At 37.5% G+C, this 20,685-nt stretch overlaps 2 protein-coding genes across 3 annotated transcripts; one reads left to right on the top strand and one right to left on the bottom strand.

Moving 5' to 3' along the window:
- Positions 1-14: 14 nt before the first annotated feature.
- On the bottom strand, positions 15-8,149 carry LOC101160005 (cathepsin K). Of its 2 annotated transcripts, none has more exons than XM_004073967.4 (8): positions 7,988-8,149; positions 5,837-5,957; positions 5,625-5,747; positions 2,379-2,531; positions 2,082-2,306; positions 1,477-1,642; positions 643-748; positions 15-540 (listed from the first exon to the last, which is right to left on the bottom strand). In XM_004073967.4, exons 2-8 carry the CDS (start codon positions 5,954-5,956, stop codon positions 441-443), a joined length of 993 nt encoding a protein of 330 aa, XP_004074015.1. In that variant the 5' UTR covers position 5,957; positions 7,988-8,149; the 3' UTR covers positions 15-440. The 2 variants fall into 2 exon arrangements, with proteins under 2 accessions (XP_004074015.1, XP_078811125.1); XM_078954999.1 differs by having other exon boundaries at positions 5,625-5,743; positions 7,988-8,066.
- Positions 8,150-10,445: 2,296 nt separating this feature from the next.
- On the top strand, positions 10,446-17,267 carry LOC101160249 (leucine-rich repeat and immunoglobulin-like domain-containing nogo receptor-interacting protein 1). The gene is made up of 2 exons (XM_011480773.4): positions 10,446-10,718; positions 14,140-17,267. Exon 2 carries the CDS (start codon positions 14,198-14,200, stop codon positions 16,028-16,030), a length of 1,833 nt encoding a protein of 610 aa, XP_011479075.1. The 5' UTR covers positions 10,446-10,718; positions 14,140-14,197; the 3' UTR covers positions 16,031-17,267.
- Positions 17,268-20,685: the final 3,418 nt, after the last annotated feature.

Genomic DNA, 20,685 nt, shown 5'->3' with positions numbered 1-20,685 from the left:
AGGTTGGAGCAGTGTTGTATTTTTCCATGTAATGTTTATTTTGCATAAAATGTACTTCAACACATACAAAAAAACATAAAAAAGAAAGTTGGTATTCTAACACCATAATAAAAACTTTTATCAAGCATACTATTTAAATAAAAATGTACAATATGCAAAAGACACTTGTTTTGGTTTTTAACTCTAAACTCCAATGAGAATGGTGAAATGTTTTGTTTTTTATATGTTCTTGTAGCAGTTTTCTGATGACGGAGGACATAAAGAAAATTACATTTTGAGTTTTCTTTATTCAGATTGTTGTGAATTGGGAGCAGATGAAAAAAATGCTGTTTACATTTTTTTTATTTGTTATGTCATGCTAAAAACGGCATAATCAGGATGAAAAGACCACAGGGAAGGCTTTTAAAATGGTGGAACTTTAAATAGACTTTCATGAAAATCTACAGTGAAGGGTAGACTGCAAACGTTGCAATGCCGCAGAGATTGCTCTTGTTCCTGGCAATCCGAATAAAGCCTTCTTCTCCCCATCCAGACCCCCAGCTGGAACCATGAGAAATACTCCAATTTATTACAAAGATCAAACAGTAATTGCAGGCTAGGTTTATTTTTAAATCTGATGTTGCTTGGAAAGAGACAGTCTACCTGTTTTTCACAAGCCAGTAGTCCTGTCCTGCTTCACTGCCATACCCCACAACCAGGACAGCATGGTTTACCAGCATGGAGTTGCACTGGAGGTCATCGTACAAACCTACAAATAAAAGAACATGTCGGTAACAATGAAAATATAAGTATGTGAAAATGCAGTACAATAATTGTTAAAAGGTTAGTCTCCAAAATGTAGAATAATATGAATGGATTAGATATTCCAAAATGGATGAGCTGCGTACAAATGCTCTGAGATGACTTCATAAAACTGCAAATGGCTCAATTTTCTGACGTTATCTGTAATAATTTCACCCATAGTGACAAATGTATTTAATTGACACTATTTAAAAAAAAAAAAGGTTTGTTATATATATATATATAAAACAGATACACATTTGGAAAAACGACCAACTAATATATAACTCAGGAAAAAATGTACTGCCAAATAAATAAGTAAACTGTTTTCACGCAGTATGTAAAGAAATGTCAGTTTCTTAAATTGTAATTAAAAGTTAATTTAAAGTCAATTAAAAGCACAAGAAGTGCTAAAGTGAAAATTTTGGGAAATAAATGGCAGCTGTCAAAAAATGACATAAGTTTAATAAATGTTTTAGACCTTTAGGTAAAAATGTTTTTAAAAATGGCAAAATATTGGGGTTGAAAGACATTTTAAGGGACAAAAATAAAGAGTAATTAACACAGTTTTCATCAAAATTATGCAGAAAAAACTCTAACAAAAAGTTTTTCTTTTATTGACTTTCAATTTTTAAGTTGAGATTTTTTGTGAATTTAAAGCTCCAAATCCAAATCTCTGGCCAGGACAGGCCTCACCTCCTCTGTAGCTATGGAAAGATGGCAACATGGCGTTCACGGCTACAGCGACTGGTCCCACTGCAGCCACTGCGGCCTGCAGAGCGCCCTCATCTCCCCGTGGAAGAATGTGGAAGCTGGAGCAATAACCAGCCTTTCCTGTCACAGAATAGCGACATTTCCTGTTCTGCAAACAAACAAAACATTTGCAGAATTGTCAACATACATATTTTAACTGTTCTACCATTTCTTTTCCTCATTATTCAAATAAATATTGGTAGCACCGGTAGTTTGACTAAATGTAGCCTCTCTGCTGATATGCTGATATTGTGCTGCACTTCACCTTATTCTATTTTTTCATACTTGTATTTTTATTGGTTCTTGTACATTTTTTGATTAGATTTACAGTATTTTACTACTCCAGGGCTGCTACAACTTCGTTGTATTATTATGTACAATGACAATAAAGGCTTCTGATTCTGATAGTTTTCCTAAAAAATTACATTACCGGTAATCAAATCTGTACATTTAATTGATAAATACAACTTTTTTTGGGTACATTTTTCCGTTTTTCGCGCAGAAGAGATCATCTGCAGAGACAATGGTCAGTTTTACTAGAGTTTGACCTGATGTTCGTATGGGTAAAACTCCTCCGAGTCGACGCCCTTGTTTCGGATGACGTAGCTGTAGGACTTGGTGATGTAGCCTCCTCCACAGCCGAGGTTCCCGTCCACAGTGCTGCAGTCCACCAGGTTCTGTGGACTCAGTGGAACCAGGACTCCTCTTTGCTTTCTCAGCTGGCCCTCCAGAGCCCCCAAAGAGCTGAAAGCCCAGCACGAGCCGCACAAACCCTACAGCACAGAGACGTTTGAACTGCAGTGGTCTCACGTGGGGATGTGCGCTGTCTGCTGGCAGCTTCTTACCTGGTTCGTGACAGGACCGACCAGACCGCTCTTCCTCCAGTCTACGCTCGCTGGTGTTGATACGCCGCTTGATAGCTTTGAAGTGTGATTTCTGTAGTCGGCATGTTCCTCCATCTTGAAGCCATTGAGCTTCTCGTTTATTTCCTCAGCTGTCTTAACGTCAAAAACAGCATGTAAAAAATAAATATTAAAAATAAAAACCCCATAACATTAAACTCACCTCTTTTCATTGAAATAAGTGATGAAAGTTCGTCATGTGTGAATGAATACATGTGAAAAAGCAAGAAAAGTTGAAGTCTTTACGAGAAATTTTCGCAGGTACATGAATGAACCACGTTAAAACCATGGAATAAGTACGAACAAACAACGCAAACATCATCTTTGATTTGTGCGTCAGTTACGTAATTTGAACGTGATATGTGCGCTGTATCCACGATATAAAAGTTATACGTCGATGGTTCATGCGTCAAAAGTCTGTCACGTGGACTGGTCGTGGGAAGCCACACATTTGCGTATGCATCTAGCAGAAATCACCCACACTTGTGGAAGATTGATGTAGTAATTGAATGCGTGTAAACTGCTTAATTGACCAAAAATGTTCGAAAGCTGAAAACCGAACTAAGATAAAGACCCGTCGGCCAAAACCGTTGACCAGCTGTGCACGTCGACCAATGACAAAGGCAACACTTATGAATTATCAGGCATGTGATAATTCATAAGTGTCATGTCACAAAAGACCAAAATGTAATACGTAGAAAACGCACAAAACAAACGAAGTGGCTGTGTGCCACAGCCTTAAACAGAAGGATGTCGGGAAGCATCGGTCAACTCAGAGGGGGTGTTCTAATGAACCCCTGCCGCTCTGCAGAAACTAGGCTCTAGAAAATGACACAGGTTTTCAGATGTGGCCAAAAACGGCATAATTATATTTAAAAGACCTCTTCTAAAATAGATCAAAAGATGGACTTTAATTACATTCACGTTGTTTCTTACTTTCAACACAGCTGATCAGTGAATTGTCACATTGTGCAAAAAGAAAATAATGTTCAAAACTTCCTGTATGATTTTCAACACAACTTTAGCTAAACTCTGAAAAAGAACATGAGGTAATACACTGTCAAAACTGTATTTACTTTGTGTTTATTTTTTTTTTTTAAACTTTGTAATATGTAAACTGACTAATCATAAATATAATTTTTTTAAATATTTCTGCAAAATGTTATTTTGTGAAAAAAGAACCTCCAGATATGTTGAATATTTTTTGTCATAAAACCAAGATATTTCATTTAGAATTTGCTGCAATTCCTTTAATCCCTTTAACTTTCCAATGTTTACCTAATGTTCCCGTCAATAATCTCTGTCTTTCCTGAAACTTGTTTTGTTTTTGTATATTTTTTAATCTAAATTTTTTCTGAGTTTCCCCTTTTTGTCCAAATCCTCTTAGACCTTTTCCGTTTTGCCATGCTCCTGCCTCTGCCGCTCTGCGTTTGTGCTCATATTTGCAGCAGAAACTAATAGAACTGTTATGCACTGTCCTCTGACAGCAGGCCAAGAGCTTGTTTGTGTGTCCCACACGTCTGCCAGGTTCCTGCAGAGTCAGCACGTCACAGCCCATCCAGGCTTCAGGGTTTCATTGCTGTTGTTTTTTCATCAACTCCTCCTCATGAAACCATCTCCATCTTTTTTCATTTTTAAGTTACTTGTGTTTTCAGAAAATGTATACTCTGACCCTTTCTCCAAACATATTATCTGCATGTTTTAATTAATCAAACTCTATCTTGGTATATGACGACATTTAACTGAGATGTGAACACTGAATGCATCAGTTTCTTGAGTAAAAGAATAACAGCCATACAGTGCATTCAGTGCACTCATATGCGGTTGCACATGTTGCACGGCTGTGTTGATGCTCTCAAATGTCTGTTAGCTTATAAATTCATTAGCCCTCCCAGACATACTGCTGCTCATATGAGAGTTGTGTAACACGCCAGTGACTGTCCAGGCTCAGCCAGACCCAGGCTGGATTAAACTAATCAGATTGGATGCAAAGAGATTGGAATTACTCTATAGGTTTTGGTTTTAAAGAAGCGCACAGAACGGAGGTTTAAGTGCAGATTAACGCCGCCGCACGAAGACATTCATTTTGCACAAACGTCCACTGTGGAAGCTCTTTAGAGTGTTTACATGCAGTATGGATTAACAATTTTAATCCCTATCTGTTGGTCATTGCTTTGCATAAGATTTTGTGATAAATGACACAATGAAGGAACCCACAGATATTTAAAGTAAAGGTTGTGTAATGAATTCCAACATGGCTCATACAGTGACTTGAGACTTTCACTAAGAAAATGACTTGTTCTTGTTACTAATTTGTTTTAATGTATATTTTAATTGTAGTAAACTTTCTTTTTATTTACTATTATCCATGTGAGCAGAGCTGTATGCATCAAGTTACTGTTTATTTCATGTTTTTCTTGGAAATTCTTTTCAATTGATGCAATTTTATTTGCGTGAATGCTGTCCCACTCATTATCTATCAATTACCCAGACTTCCCTCTTCCTGTTCACCTCATCCAGTTGTTTTAAAGGAATAATAAAGTTATTCACTGGCCAACTAAAGGCTTAGTCCCATGCATCTATTTGGGGGATTGACCGGTACTGATGCTGTGGATTTTTGGAGTTATAGAGAGGAGCGGTTGCATCTTAAGGGGAGTGTCTTGCAGTTCCCTCGAGGCTCAAACAGCCACCTTAAAGGTACTCCATGAAAATAGAACGTACTATTGTCCTGAATGTGGTAAGTGTATCGTGAAGTATATTTAAGGAAGTTGGATGTATTTGTGAAGCACCGGTGACACTGTCTCACGATGCCCTAACGCCATCAGTAAGGTGCGTGTACTGGCTTCTTACTGACTAGTGATGGACATATGAAGCTTCATGAAGCATTGAAGCCTTTCATCCAATTGGTTGAGTGCATTGCTTCTTTAAGCTTCATTTACTCAAGTAGGACACCCACTGGATGCAGAAATATGAGTTGAAAGCTGCATTTAGCAGAAAGCCTGTGAATAAAACTGTCAGCAAAGTCAAGAAATATAAAGAAAATGTGTAGATCTTAGAAAAGATTGTTCCCAAATTGTGCCAAACATTTATACTTGTGTTATTTTTCTAATCCATCTTCTTTTAGCTGTGTGGACAACCTATGAATCAATAGAAAAAGGGGAAGTTTAAAAGGCAGAAGCAGAAGTTTACCATGTCAGACAGGTGGTTGAGTCCTACAGTGAAGCTGTGTTTTTCCTCCGTGGCCTGCTGGTTGTGTTTCATCACCACATGCAGGTTCTTCTCCCATACGGCTCTTCTGAAATTCATCTCTGTCTAGAAAATATTAAGAAGCACTGTTTTGGTAAACACTGAACATTAAGGGGAGAATGTGTGTATTTTTTTGTTTTCCTCCCAAAACATACCTGATTACTGTAACTTTTGTCATGTTTCTGTTTCCACTCCTCCCACAAACGGTTTACATCAGGAACGGAATGACCATGGATGAAAAAAGCCAGAAGCAGAGCGGCACAAAAAGGATGCATCCTGACAAGACAAACAGAGCTTTCAGCGTTTCTATTTGACTGATACTTGACAAACTGAACCACTGTGACTGACTGTAAGATCTTTTTTGCAAAACGTCTTGAGTTTAAATAAACAATTCAATTTGTCTTAAAATATTGCTTTTATTCTATCTAATCCCACCCACCACCATCTAAGTGTTATAAAGAACAATGACCTTAAATGTCATGCTTAGTTCACTACGGCTTGAGCAACGTGCGTCCACGTGACCACTTTCAATGAAAAGTCTAAGTAAAAACTCGTAAATGTGCGTTCTGGGCTTGAGTGATGAAAACTGTTGTGTCCATGTGTCGCTACCCAAGTTTCTATGAACGTTTTTGGGCGCCATTGAAATAAGAAGCCTGGAGGAAGATTAGCAGAATTAGCACCGCTTTCACATTTCATACCAAGTCGCTTCCAACTGGTACATGCGTTTGTATCGGGTAGCGACACTGCAACAGGCCTGAAAGCGAGCGCGAAAATGTGCGTTTTGCTCGTTCTTGAAGGCGCTACACATGCATGAAAGAAACACACAAGCTCATAGAGCTGCTATGTTGAATTTTACATTTGTTGTCAGAAAACAAACCTTTGAAATTGAGTTACAGTTGTCACTACGTATTTTCTTTTTGGCACACGTGTGTGAATTCTTTTGGATTACAAAAGTAACGCTTATTTGAATTACATAGAATAAAGCAGAGAACACAAAACACACCCAGGTTAAAATATCACTTTTTATAGAACCAGCTTTTGCAGTCATTGTGCTAATCACAGTGTAAATTATGAGACTATCATTCACAAGAGGTATAAAAGAGGATGCTGGGAAATAATAACACTTCATAATTATTTAAAAATGTGAATACACAAGGCTACAGGTTTGTGGAAGTGGTTTAGTCAATGTGTTTTGTCACTGTGTGTGGTTTAGTTCTTACAATGATTTCTAATACAAAAGGTACTTTATTGTTATCTGTGAACCACAACCTACTAGGTTGCTCTAAAATAGGACTTTTTAAGCTAACAGCAGTAGCATATGGACATCCTTATAATGTGTATAAATAACCTAGTTAGCTTATTTATTTTCCTAAATAGAAAATCTTACATTTTTGTTGTAAACTAAAGTCTCCTTCTTCGCTGTTTTAGGTTTACCTCAGCCTCAATAAATACAAGTTTGTACGCATTGATAAAGTCAATCAATATTACTCATTAACCTGGAGTAAAAGCAAAACTGGAATTTATGTATTTTTCCGCTAGATTTGATTTACGAAGGTCATTTTTCTTTGTTTTTTGTCAAGAAAAAAAGGAAAATTGGAAAAAAAGGAAAGTTTATGAAAACTAACAACATTCTAAACTTAAAACAATTTCCTCTGGGCTTTTAAAGTTGATTTAATAATTTCATTTAAGTTGACAGTTTTGTTTTTCCGGGTAGCGCCAAAAAAAGCAAAAAAACAATGATGGGCTACCACACATTGCCACAGATTACTGAAACTCAATGGCAACATTTTGTTTCTCAAGGCCTGTTCTTCTGAAATTTTGTTGTCATCTGTAGTTATTCCTTTTTATTGTCTTAATTTTTTACATCAGGGTTGCAAGTTACTGAATTCTCACCACAATAATAAGTAAAAACTGTTGAGTAGAAATCACAGCCAAATAATTTTACAAGTAAATCCCTTTTCTTTGTGGATTCAAAGTGTAAAATTGGAAGACGCATGTTAAATTCTTCATTTCATTAACTGAACTACAGACTTTAATAATACTGACTTTAATAATACTAAGCCAGAATTTGATTGACTAATGAAAACTCATTCAGTTTGCCATCCAAATATAGAAAAAAGACAGTATGATCTCTGTGCCAACGAAAAAAAGAAAGATTCAGAAGCTTTTGCAGCAATCCCTTTACTTTCTTCTGAACAGATCTACTCAGTTTCATGACTGAGTAACATAGACAAATTAGAGCTTTGAGGAGAAAATCTGCTAAAACCGTCTAAAAAGATGCCAAAAAGAGAAACAGTTTTACTCACGTTGACTGAGACTTTGTGAGCCGTGTTGTGTTTCCACAAAAATGCAGATAGTTTCAGAAGAGTAGATGTTTTCACGGTCAAAACAGGAAGTTCAGTTTCCTCTTGCAAACCCTTTTAAGAAACCGGTTTCTCGAGTCGATCAACTGTAGCAGCGTGTCATGTGAATTTCATTTGTTGTCAGCTGTCATGGCCTAAAATATCCCTAAACCATGTGCTGCAGCTGAAAGAGTTGAAAGAACAGGAAATATAAGCTTAAAACACTTTAACATAATTATAATATGAATAATATGCATTTACACATATGCATATATGCATTCATATAACAATAAAATCCATTCCAGAAAAAAACTCCTCGCATGTGCATTGTTTTTGTTGTTCTCTGTTGAGCTTTTGTATCATTTCCTCTCTACTTTCACATAATTCTTTCATTTACATTTAATTCATACAATCAGACAAAAAAAGCACAGTCTGGGAAATGACCCCGAATCATCAAAGTGGCCCCGCCCATAGGGGAGCTGCTCTAATGAAGCCATGATGCCATGTTGAACTCTGATTTGGCTTCCGCTCCTGCTTGCGTGCGTCTCTGACCTTTGCCCTCCCAGAATCCGGGTTTGGACGGAGTTCTGCTGATGAACGCAGGTTCCCTGAGGTAAAGCACCAGATGGCAAGTTTCTGACTCAGCACAAGCTTTTTATTACGCAGTGATCTCTGCTGAAGTGGTCCTTTTCCAGCATGAGGATCACCCATGAGGTGTCTGAGGGGAAGATGCTTAACGCCCAAACATTAGATGACTGGAGGTGAAAGCTTTGCATGAAATTAAACTCTATATAATAACTATGAATGGGTATATTAGAAAAAAGGGATTTCATATAATCATATAAACAGAAAAGCATGTTTAATCTGCGTTCACACTGAATGTGATTCGCAGGTTTCAGTGTTAAATCAAAGAACAGACGCCATCAGAGGTCCTGCGGCGTGACCAGGTCTCCCTTGAAGAAGATGGGACTTCCTGGTAAAATAAAGGTTAAATAAATAGATAAATGTTAACATTGGGTCCACATTCGTCAGGCAGCAGCACGATTTGGACGTCAAGAGTTCAATCATCTGAGCTTTGGCAGAGAATATGTCGACATGTTGATGATAGGATCAGAGTCCAATTCCATCATGGAGGAGAATCTGATTGTTCTCCTGAACTTCATGATATTCTTCTTATTTTCATTTCATTTCATTCTTATTTTTCCTTCTTAAAAAAACATTTTTTTTTAGAGCAATAACAGCTTTTAATGGAAAAACGTCCAAATTATGTTTTCAAAAAACCTTTTGGAGCAGCATATTTTAAATGAGGTGCATGTCTGGGTAAAAGCTGAATGTGATTTCCAAATTTTGAATGTGTAATTGATTTCAAGCATAACGATTTGGGGTGCGGGAGTATTTAAAATGGGAATTTTATGTGTTTATATTCTGCATGTTTTGGGATGACCATAAAATGAGATGCATGTTTCATTATGAATGTTTTTGTGTTTCTTATGAAGCCTCCCAGGAAGGACAGCCGTCTGCTAAGCACAGCTGATGGGGATCCTACAAACACTGTAGCGGTGACTGGCAGCAGCTCTGGTGCTTAAAGGTTAAACGATGTTTTCTTCAGGATTGGGGGAAAAAAACAAAACCACAAAATGTGTTTATCTTGACATTTTTTCCAATTGAATTCAATCCATGTCTGCGTTTGTTTTTTTTGTATATTTGTTTTTATAATTTTTACCTTTACTTTATTTAGATGATTAAACTATCTGTTGTTGCCGTTTCATGTCTTCTGTAAGGTCATTTGGTTCTGCATTGCGTTATAAAGAGAGATAAATTGGCCATCCTTAATATTAAGTGTCCAAACAAAGCCCTGTGGGTCAGAGACTTTTTATTACTCAAAATCATTCTGCTTTAGAAGCCACTTTCTTACATTATAGCAGTCTTTGATTACAATTTTTTCTGTTTAAAAGTTGGATTTGTGTATTTAATCTTATCTAAACTGCCTAATTGTCGAGTTTTCTTTCATTAACAGTTTAGTCTTTTAACAAGACTAACCCAAAATTCATTTACCCTGAAGCGTCACAATGTTCATTTTTTGTGTTTTGTTTACCAAAGATTTGACAAAAAGGATTAAAAGTGCGTATTATTTGCAAGGCAACACTAATACTATGTATTCAAACAAATATCTCAGAGGGAATACATTTATTTTTAATTCCGGAGGGATTTTCTGTCGTTGGTTTAATCTCTTACTTCCCAAATTTTCTCAAAGATGCATCTTTGTTTCCAAGTGTCTACATTCATATCTCAGTCCCATCTGGTGTTGCTCCTAAATCTCTGCGTTTGGCTGACCCGTGTCTCCCTCCCGTCATCCAGTGCGATGTGTTGGAGGAAGTCCAGCAGCTAGTGCATATAATCCCCCAGCATGCACCAAGCGCCTGCGATTCTGCAGCCAGCTTGTTGTTGCCATGAGGACAGCGGAGCCACAGGGGAACCGAGCACCAACATCCTCAGGAGTCTCCGAATGGAGAAGGGAGGGGGGGGGGTACATTTTCTTTCTTGTTTTTTGATTTAATCTGTTCATTTTACTTCCATTGGTTCATGGGAAATCCTGGAATGTCTTTTTGTTTTTGTTAAAACATCAATAAACGTCAAGAAAAAACAGGTTTGCATGAAGAAGACATCCATATGACAAGTTCTGCTTTCTGAGAGGGTGAGTTGCCGTATTTCTTTGATTCTTTAAAAAAAGAATTGCTGTAATTATTTTCCATTTGTGAAAACTAAAGTGTGTCTCTGCAGCTGAAAACAGTCTGAGGCTGTCTGTTCCTTCAAACACTTTTGTTTTTTCAACTTTTTCAAAATAAAATTAGCATTAAAATAAAAGTTTCGTTTCAGATTTTTTATATCTACTCTTCTTTGGCATCCTGTTTTAGATCCAGTTGTTAAAAATGAAAGTCTTCTGCCTTTATAGATGCTGAGGTGGTTTTGGACCTGAAAAGGTTTGATGCATATTTGCATCAAGGGGTGTTAAATGTGTTTTTTCAATGTGGTGAATCTTTCAAAATAAGGTTTTCTTTCTCATCAGGAACACCATGAGAAGAAAAAATCTGTTTTTTTGGGGGTAAATGTATTGTTTTTTTGCACAAACGACTTGCCTTGAAATCATTTGGTTCTCATCTCCTGCTGTCTGTTTCCTGAATTTCTGCTGACCCTTCCGTACGACGTGTGAGCAGAGCTGCCAAAGTAGAAGGTGGTATCACACTTCCAAGTGCAATGTCGCTCATTTCTGCCTCTCTCCTGACAGTTCAAACAGCATTCCCCAGGCATGTTGCACATTTTATAGGACGACTGCTCTGTGAGCTTTAGCCTCACTGCTTTGTGGCCACCAGACAGAGTTTGCATTTGAGGAAAACGTTCACTTGTCACAGAGTGAGAACATACTGCATGATGAGTTTTTTTCCTGATTATCTGTGTACTAACAGTGTGACAACATCACTACCATGCATACCATCTCCACACATTTTTATAAACGTTCTGCCCCCTAGTGGTGGATTAGAAGTACTTCAAAAAGGAAACGTTATTGTACGATTTTTGGGGATTAAAGAAATACATTTGTGGCTGTATTGAAGCATCCCTGTTATGTGATCCCATTTGTAATAATTTTTAGGTCATGATCTTTTCATTCCAAACCTTGGCAATGTATTCTTTTTGTTCTATTGGAATTTGGCAAATTGAGATTTATGTAATAGTTGTTGTTTTGAGTCAAAAAAAAAAGTTCAAAATAATTTTTATCAGACAGTGTTGTTATTGATGACTGATGAAAAAACTCACTTGTGTTTGGGCTTCATTCTAAACTAAGGTAACTTTTGAGCAGAATGATTTGATGCAGATGATTATTTATGTACAAAATACAAATAATTTCAAAAGGACACAAAATTAAAATCCGTAAATTAGATTTTTCTGATTTCTCTTTCACAAAAAATGAATGCATCTAGTAAGTTGCATTTTGTAAAAATGCAAAAGTGCAAATTAAATTATTTTTTATTTCTTGACTCTCTGAATTAGCACGTTTAACTACATCTTGATAGTCCAAGATTAACTTATAATTATGGGAATTCTATTGACCATGTTGTTTAAACAAAATCACACTTCAAAATGGTCTCAGTGAAGCCAAACCGGCTCAAGTTGTTGATTGTCGGGTGAAACACAATCACTAGATCTTTGTAGATTTAATGCAGCAAACAATCAATAATACAGAATAACCAGGGTCTGCAAGCTGAGTCTCTGGAGCCACATGTGCTGCTTTTATCACTTTATTCTGGCTCTTTGGCTTAAAAGAAAAATAGTTACAATCTGAAAAAACAATATCTTTTTGAAGTTTTATTCATTTATGTTTAGATTTTAGATATTAGTAAAATTACTTGATTTTCTCTGTACCACTGCTAAGATTCCACTAGAATCAAGAGGTTTTATGTGATTTTCCTCTCCTCATAATTGCCAACAAATCAGACAATTGACTAAAATGATAGTAAAAGATTTTATCTACTCTCAGATCTGTTCATTATATATCTCAAAATAAAGCAAATGTTATCTTCTGCTGCACAAAAGTATTTAGTTGCTGTTCAGGGTCAATGTTCTTACATAAATGCATTTACATGTATGGGACAATTTTAATGGATTCAACACAACTGTTGTGATGTTTGTATTCAATTGAAAAAGAAGAAACAGGATAAAGGACAGACTTTTCTGCATTTTTAATTCCAGTAAATCTGCTGGAACAGGACAAATTTATTCAACACAAGATGTATTTATTTGTGTTTCTACGGAGTCCCTGAAGTGACATAAAAGTACAAAAGTTGAGTGGCTCTGTATACTTCCATCTAAAATAAAATAAATTAAAACATTTTTATACAGAAAATATCGTTAAATTCAAATTTTGCAAATTTTTAAATGCTATATTTTTATTATAAAAATCCCTAACTTCTACAAAAATATAAATAGTGTATTTTCTACACAATAAAGTGTAGCTTTGTGGCTCTTGCTGGGTTCTAGTCAGTAAGAAACTGGCTCAATTGACTCATGTAGCGTCAAAGGTTTCAGACCCCTGGGCTAAACATTTCTGATATTTAAAATTAACATTTTTCTAGAGAACACTTTTCTGCTTTTTTCTTTTTTTTTTTGCTTTGCTGTCTGTTCTTGAGAAATACGGAAGCGATTCTGTAGCATAATTAAAAATAAAAGCCAAAACTAGAAATGGTTTTTCATTTTCAAAATAAAGCTGCATTTTTAACTAAAAATTAAAAATGAAAAACCAATACACTAAAATGCTTTTTTGTTTTCTTCTTCAACATTGATTATTCTGACACTTAATTAAAATGTGACATTTCATTTTCAAAAAGTTCTCTGCTAAATGTGTAGCCAAATTCATTTAGAAATGTCTAATTTGACAATTAAAATGGATTAACAGAAAAGCTTTTTCATTTTCAAAATGTAACTGCATCAAATGACTCATAATTAAAAATAAAATAAATAAATAAATAAAATGAAAAATCAATACTTCAAAATGCTTTTTCATTTCTACTTAAAAACCACTTATTCTGTCATAATTAAAACAAAAATGCAAAGAGGGGATTGCATTTTCCTTTTTTCACATCCACCCTGCGACAACTGTTGCATATCTCAATTCGAATAAGCATTTCCAGAGGGGATGCGGGGCGATGACGTGCATTTAGTAGTTTTTAACGCCAAAACTGTGACTTTTTTTCTGATTTATGGCAATTTGCACCAATGGGTTGATGTCCGCCAGGGGAAAACGTAAATTTAGAGAAATGCTGCGTTCAGGTCACATTGGAATAATTGGAAAAACTGCCTGTCCAACCCGGAAAACACACAAATCTTCCAAGTTTATGCACCTGAACAAAGGTCTATTTATGCGTTTTGCACCATCTTTGGGGAGACACTAGAATTACTTGGAAAGAAAAAGTAAAAGATAATCAATATCATTTATTCATTATTCATTATTCATTCATTATTTGGCGGGCTAGATTATGGCATGGTTTCACCAAGAAAGGCAAGATTTTACTGCAACAAATGACTAAAATCAAGACACGTTGTGTGTTTTTTATGTGTTTCAGGTTTCATCATTCTTCGTTTGTCTTCTGTCAGCGCTCCTTCCCTCACGCATGCCATCAGATGTTCAGCGTGACTCCCGCCCAGTTCTGGATACGCTGGAGAGTTCTGTCTTTGTTGATTGCGGCAGTGACTTCATCTTCTGAGACCAGCAGGGCGTGTCCACCGTCCTGCCGCTGCAACTCTTCTGCGCTGGTGATAGACTGCTGGGGCAGCCAGCTCACCTCCGTGCCTGACGGCCTCCCGCAGGAAGCCAAGCTCCTCAACTTGAGCAAGAACGCAATCAAGACTCTGGTGCACCAGCAGTTCCACATGCTAACTCCTTTGCTGCACTTGGATTTAAGCAACAACCTGCTGGTACTGATTGAAGCTGACGCCTTTCTGGGCCTGCAGAACCTCCTGACTCTCAACATCTCACACAATCACCTGAAGATCATTCCAGTTGGAGCTTTTGTTGGTTTGAGCAGCTTAAAGCTGCTTGACATAAGTAGTAATCAGCTTCTTGTGTTCCTGGACTTTACTTTTAGGGACTTAACATCCCTCCAGTTCTGCAAAGCGTCAGACAATAGCTTCGTTTTTATCTCTCATCAAGCCTTTTACGGACTCTCCAGTTTACGAGAGCTGGACCTTGATGGCTTTAATCTCACTGTGGTGCCAACTGAAGCTCTAAATCAGCTCGGTCGGTTGAGAAGCCTCAGTTTTCGGCGACTGGGAACGACCACTCTGCCAAACCACTCTTTCAGTTCCCTAGTACAACTGAAAGACCTCGTCGTTTCTCAGTGCCCCAGATTGGAGCGCTTGTCTGCAAATAGTCTGTTCGGACTCAATCTCACGTCCCTGAGCATCACGCACTGTAACCTTGGTGGTGTCCCCTACGTCCCTTTGCATCACCTTGTGTATCTTGTGCATCTTGACCTTTCTTTTAACCCAATCACCTACATCCACGGGAACCTGCTAAAAGATTTACTCCGCCTCGAGGAGTTCCATCTAGTGGGCGGATCATTGATCCAGGTCGAAGTTGGAGCTTTTGAGGGTTTGCTGCATTTAAATCTGCTGAACGTGTCAAGAAACCATCTCACCACCCTCGAGGCGGGGGCGTTCCAGTCGGCGGACGGCTTAAAAGCTCTTGGCCTCGACGGAAACCCGCTGGCGTGCGACTGCCGACTGCTTTGGGTGGTGCGGAGGCGACTGCTTCTGGATTTTGGGGGGAATCCGCCGACTTGCACCACTTCAGTCCAGCTGCAGGGCTGGAATTTTCTGGACTTCTCTGACGACGAACTCCTGAAACTTCTCACCTGTCACAGGCCTCGAATCCTGAACAGCAAACGCCAAGATGTGATGGTGGACCAGGGTCACACAGCAGTGCTCCACTGCGGTGCAGAAGGCGACCCCCTTCCTTCCATCCACTGGCTGAACCCTCAGCTAAGACAAGTCCCACCAGTCGGGAGAATACGGGCTCTCACCAACGGCACGCTGGAGGTCCGCTTTGCTCAGCCACACGACAGTGGCGCTTACATCTGCGTCACTTCCAATGCCGGAGGAAACGACAGCCTGCGCGTCAGCCTTCACGTCCAAGCCTTGCCATCACCTTCCAAAAACCGCTTTGCTCTTCATGGTTGGTCTGTCCTTCCATCGCCCTCCCCCGGCGGGATCGGAAATCCCAAGCTCCCGTTTGATGTCAAGACGCTCCTGATAGCAGCGACGATTGGGTTTCTGTCGTTTTTCAGCTCTGTGAGCGTGTGCTTCGTTTTCATGTTCTTCTGGAGTAAAGGCAAAGGGCAGATTAAACACACAGCCACCATCGCATATGTGCCAAGAAGTGCCGTGTCCAGCAGCAGCAATAAAGCAGCGGGCAGCTACATGGAGACGGGCAGATTCACCATGAAACTGATATGATTTTGTTATTTTGCTATTAATTTGCTTTCTTAATAAAAATGCAATTCAATTTCAGTGACAATAAAAACCTAATGTCTGATTATTCCGATAGCCTTTAACAAGTGATTGGTTTAATCGTTTAAGCATGTTTTTGTCTGACGTTATTAGTCTGAACAATTCAAGATCGATCAGTCCAAATGGAAGGATGTAAAGTTCCATCGCCTGGGATTTTGCTCAGAATTCATGTCTGTTGCAGGATTGATCAGTTAGGAAAAAATGTGCCTGTTTGCTGTTTAATTAACTGATCTATACATATGAATCAGTTAGTTCAAATGGGGACCAAGTCCACAATTTTTCAAAATAGAGATATTATCTGTTCTATGGTCTTCAAGGGAAAAGCTATCTGATTATGTGGAAATAAGTCCCAAGTCCGTTGTAATGTTTTGACTATGCTTGACATTTAAAATGCATAAAGTGCAAAATTCCTGGACTTGGGCCTCTCTTGCATCGGTTTTGCTTCATCCCATAGATGGCAGCACCCCTGTTTAATTCAAGAAGGGCCCAAGTCCAGAGACTCTAGTTTGCTAGTGCTCTAAAATTATAGAAGTGAGGTGTCATTATTATAGCATTTGTAAGCTCTGAACTGGTGCTAAATCTGGGTAAAGCATTAATCATTTGGTGTAGCCTCCCTTTAAGCTATGCAATTAAATAATTTCCTGGAAAAACAAACCTCTTGGACTTGGGCCCCTTTTGAACTAACCAATTCATATCCATGCTCCTTATAACTACCTGCTAAACCTATTTGTGTAATATATTAGGTTAGTAAGAAGAAGAAGCTAAAATTTTGGATGAGCAAAGAGACCCTAACAGGTACCAGAGGTAACGGACCCGGTGATGAACACCACGCTCCCAGGACCCCTACAGTGAGCTTGATGCTTAGTTAAAAAACAACACATGTGTCAGTCGTTACATGGAAGACATCTATTTTTGTCAATGAGCTTTATTTCTAAAACTAATTTTGAAATGTTACTTTCTAAACATCTTTATAAACAAAGTCACTTATCTATTTTTTTTTTTGCGCTAGATAGTTTTCATTTATTGAAGATGTTTTTGTTAATAACTTTTATGACACATTTTACTTCAATTTTGAACTGGTAATTATATCAGGTTGCTTTAATGTTTTTTTTTGTTCCGTTTCTTTTTTCAACTTGTCCTGCGTTCTATAAAAATGTCAAAATAAAGCTGCGGTGCATTTATAGTTTCTGTGGTCCCTTTGAAATGAACATTTTAACATGTAGAGAAAAACTGCAGAACAAAAAAAAGAGCATGAGAGTTGAACTTTTTCCACGTGAACACAATTTTAAAACATACACTTTGTGGAAAAATATTTGACGCAGTCACAGTGAGTGGAGAACCTGCAAAACACACTTTTTGTAGCAAATTATTTTATCACTTCAATTTAATTCCCAATTTAATTATTTAAATAATTTTGTTGTAAGAAAAAACATTTTAGAGTTCTCACTGGTTTCCAATACAAGATTCTACAAAAGGGGCTGCCCAGTGAACAGTGGTTCAAATCCTGGCAGAAAACCTGTCCAGGGTGTACTGTAGCCTGGACAGGCTTTGGTGGCCCTGGGACCCCCCAAAGGGCTGCAGAAGGCTAAGAAAATAGACGAATTAGTGTAATAACAAATAATTCTACTGGTACATTTTTGGTTTCCTTTTACTGATAAATCTGCCAAATTAATGCAAAAAGAGAGACTATTACATTCCACAACTACTCCTTTGAGATACACAAAACATTGCGTTTTGTTGAAATCAATAAGTTAACATAAAGGTGAGAACATTGTAAAAAAAAAAATAAATGATAATAATAATTATAATAATAATCGTGGAGGATTTTGCAAACATTGTGGTAAATAAAAGAAACACAACCATACCCATTTTTTTAATTATATCTAACTATAACTTAACTCAAATCAAGTCAAAATGAGAAATACAATTTCGATTAAACAAAAACAATCATAATCAAAGTTTAAAAGTACTTTTATTTTATAAACGCAATCGCTACACGGAAGTGCTTTCCTAAAAGCAGCAGCGAACCATTTGGACATCGATGAGTTGACATGGGAAGAGGTTCGGAATAACCTTAGTGCCCAGTCTAGTCAGGAGGTGGGAAGTGTGGGATAGTAAATGGTTCTTATACTTCAATGGAATGCAAGGAGCTTATTGGCAAATGGACAGGAATTGAAAAAGTGTATAGATGACCTGGATCAAAAACCAGATATTATATGTATTCAAGAGACGTGGTTAAGGCCAAATTTAGATTTTAGAATTTCCCAATATACGGGAATCCGGTGTGATAGAGCAGAGGGAGGTGGGGGTGGTTGTGCCACATTTATAAAAAATAATTTCAATTACAGGGTGATTAAGATAGGGACACAAGAAGAATTTATTGGCATTGAAATTTATATTGGTCTGGGGAGAATAAACGTTGTTAATTACTATAATCCATGCAAAAAGTTAGATCTCAGTCTTCTTAAATCAATTATTCATCTAGACATTGGGCATGTCATTGTTTGTGGGGATTTTAATGCACATAGCACATTATGGGGGGGGAAGGTGACAGATGTTAATGGTGAGGTATTGGAGGATTTGATGGATGAATTACACTTGGTGTGTCTCAATGATGGGAGAGGAACAAGAACTGATGTTCGAACAGGGAATATGTCAGCACTAGATCTTACTTTTGTTTCAAACGTTTTGGCAGGGGGTAGTGAGTGGAATGTACACAACAGCACAATGGGGAGTGACCATTATCCTGTGTTCTCTAGGGTTGGTGGTGATAGAGAACCACCAAGTAATGGAAAGGAAGGAAGATGGCTTTTTCATAAAGCAAAATGGGGTGAATTTACTTTTATGTGTGATGAGGAATGTTCAAACATTAGTATGGAGAGTACGGCTGAAGAAATGGAAAAGAAAATTCGAAATTTAATAATTTCAGCGGCGCAAAAAACAATTCCGAGAAGTAAAGCAACTATGACGAGGAAAAATGTTCCATGGTGGACTGAAGACTGCAAGATAGCAGTTAAGAATAGGAATAAGGGTTTGAAACTCTTAAAACGGACACACACATATGAAAATCTGTTGAATTATAAGAGACTTTGTTCACAGGCAAGAAGGATTATTAAAAAGGAGAAAAGGGAGTACTGGAGGGCTTTTTGTGATAAAATTGGTCGAACAACTCCAGTTAATACGGTTTGGGGAATGATTAGAAAAATGAAGGGTATAAGGAGGGAGTTACAATATCCAGTATTGAAAATAGGTGATGACCTGGCGATATCGGATACGGATAAAGCAGAAATGTTGGCTAAAACTTTTGTGAGAAGTCAAAGTAATGAGAATTTGTCAGGGTATAGGAAAGGGAGGAGAGATGAAATTAGGGAACGGCACTACAAGGACTTTGATGATAACACTTATTTGACAACCATGGATGCTCCGTTTACCTGCTTTGAATTGGATTTAGCACTACATAAATCTAAAATTACATCACCCGGTAGGGATGGTATAAGTTATGTTATGTTAAAACATTTAGGTAGGAAAATGAAATTGAAATTATTGGACATGTATAATAGGGTCTGGAGTGAAGGTAAATTGCCGACCAATTGGAAAGAGGCGGTGGTTATTCCCATATTAAAACCTGGGAAAGATCCGAGCAGCCCAGAAAATTACAGGCCTATAGCACTCACATCACATGTTGGTAAAGTGATGGAAAGAATGATAAATGAGAGATTGCAGTATTACCTGGAAAGTAAAAATTTGCTGTCCCCATATCAGAATGGCTTTAGGAAAGGTCGAGGGACAATGGATCCTGTAATCTGTCTAGAAGCAGACGTTAGGAAAGCCCAAGTAAATAAAGAATATTTGGTGGCGGTATTCTTTGATATTGAAAAGGCTTATGATATGGTCTGGAAAGAGGGTTTATTGATAAAATTAGGTACGTTAGGACTTAATGGAAGAATCTATAATTGGATTAAGGGGTTTTTGTTTGATAGATATGTTCAAGTTAGGATAGGAAAGTCCTTTTCTAATAGGTACGTAGTGGATAATGGAACCCCACAAGGTAGTGTGATTAGCCCTGTGTTGTTTTCAATTATGATTAATGATATATTTAATTCAATTGGATGTGAATTTGGGAAAGCACTATTTGCAGATGATGGAGCCTTGTGGAAGAGGGGAAGAAATATTCATTATGTGGAGAGAAAAATACAAGACGCGATTACGGAGGTGGAAAACTGGTCTTATGACTGGGGATTCAAATTTTCAGTAACTAAAACAAAATGCATGGTTTTTACTAGGAAACGTGGAACTGTTTTGAACTTAAGGTTATATGGAGAAGCAATTGAGCAAGTACATAGTTTTAGGTACCTGGGTGTTATATTGGATACAAAATTGAAATGGAGAGAGAACATTGATAGTATAGTAGGGAGATGTAAGAAAGTCATAAATATAATGAGATGCTTGAAAGGTACTGGGTGGGGAGCTAGTGCACAGGCTTTAAAACAAATATATATTACAATGATTAGGTCAGTCACAGAGTATGGAATTATTGTTTACAATACAGCGTGCAAAACATTATTACATAAAATAGAAGTCATCCAAAATCAGGCTTTGAA

Source organism: Oryzias latipes, chromosome 11 (genome assembly GCF_053564925.1).
Source record: "Oryzias latipes strain Hd-rR chromosome 11, Olatipes_Hd-rR_3.1".
Taxonomy (NCBI): domain Eukaryota; kingdom Metazoa; phylum Chordata; class Actinopteri; order Beloniformes; family Adrianichthyidae; genus Oryzias; species Oryzias latipes.
This window is presented reverse-complemented; position numbering and strand designations above follow the sequence as displayed.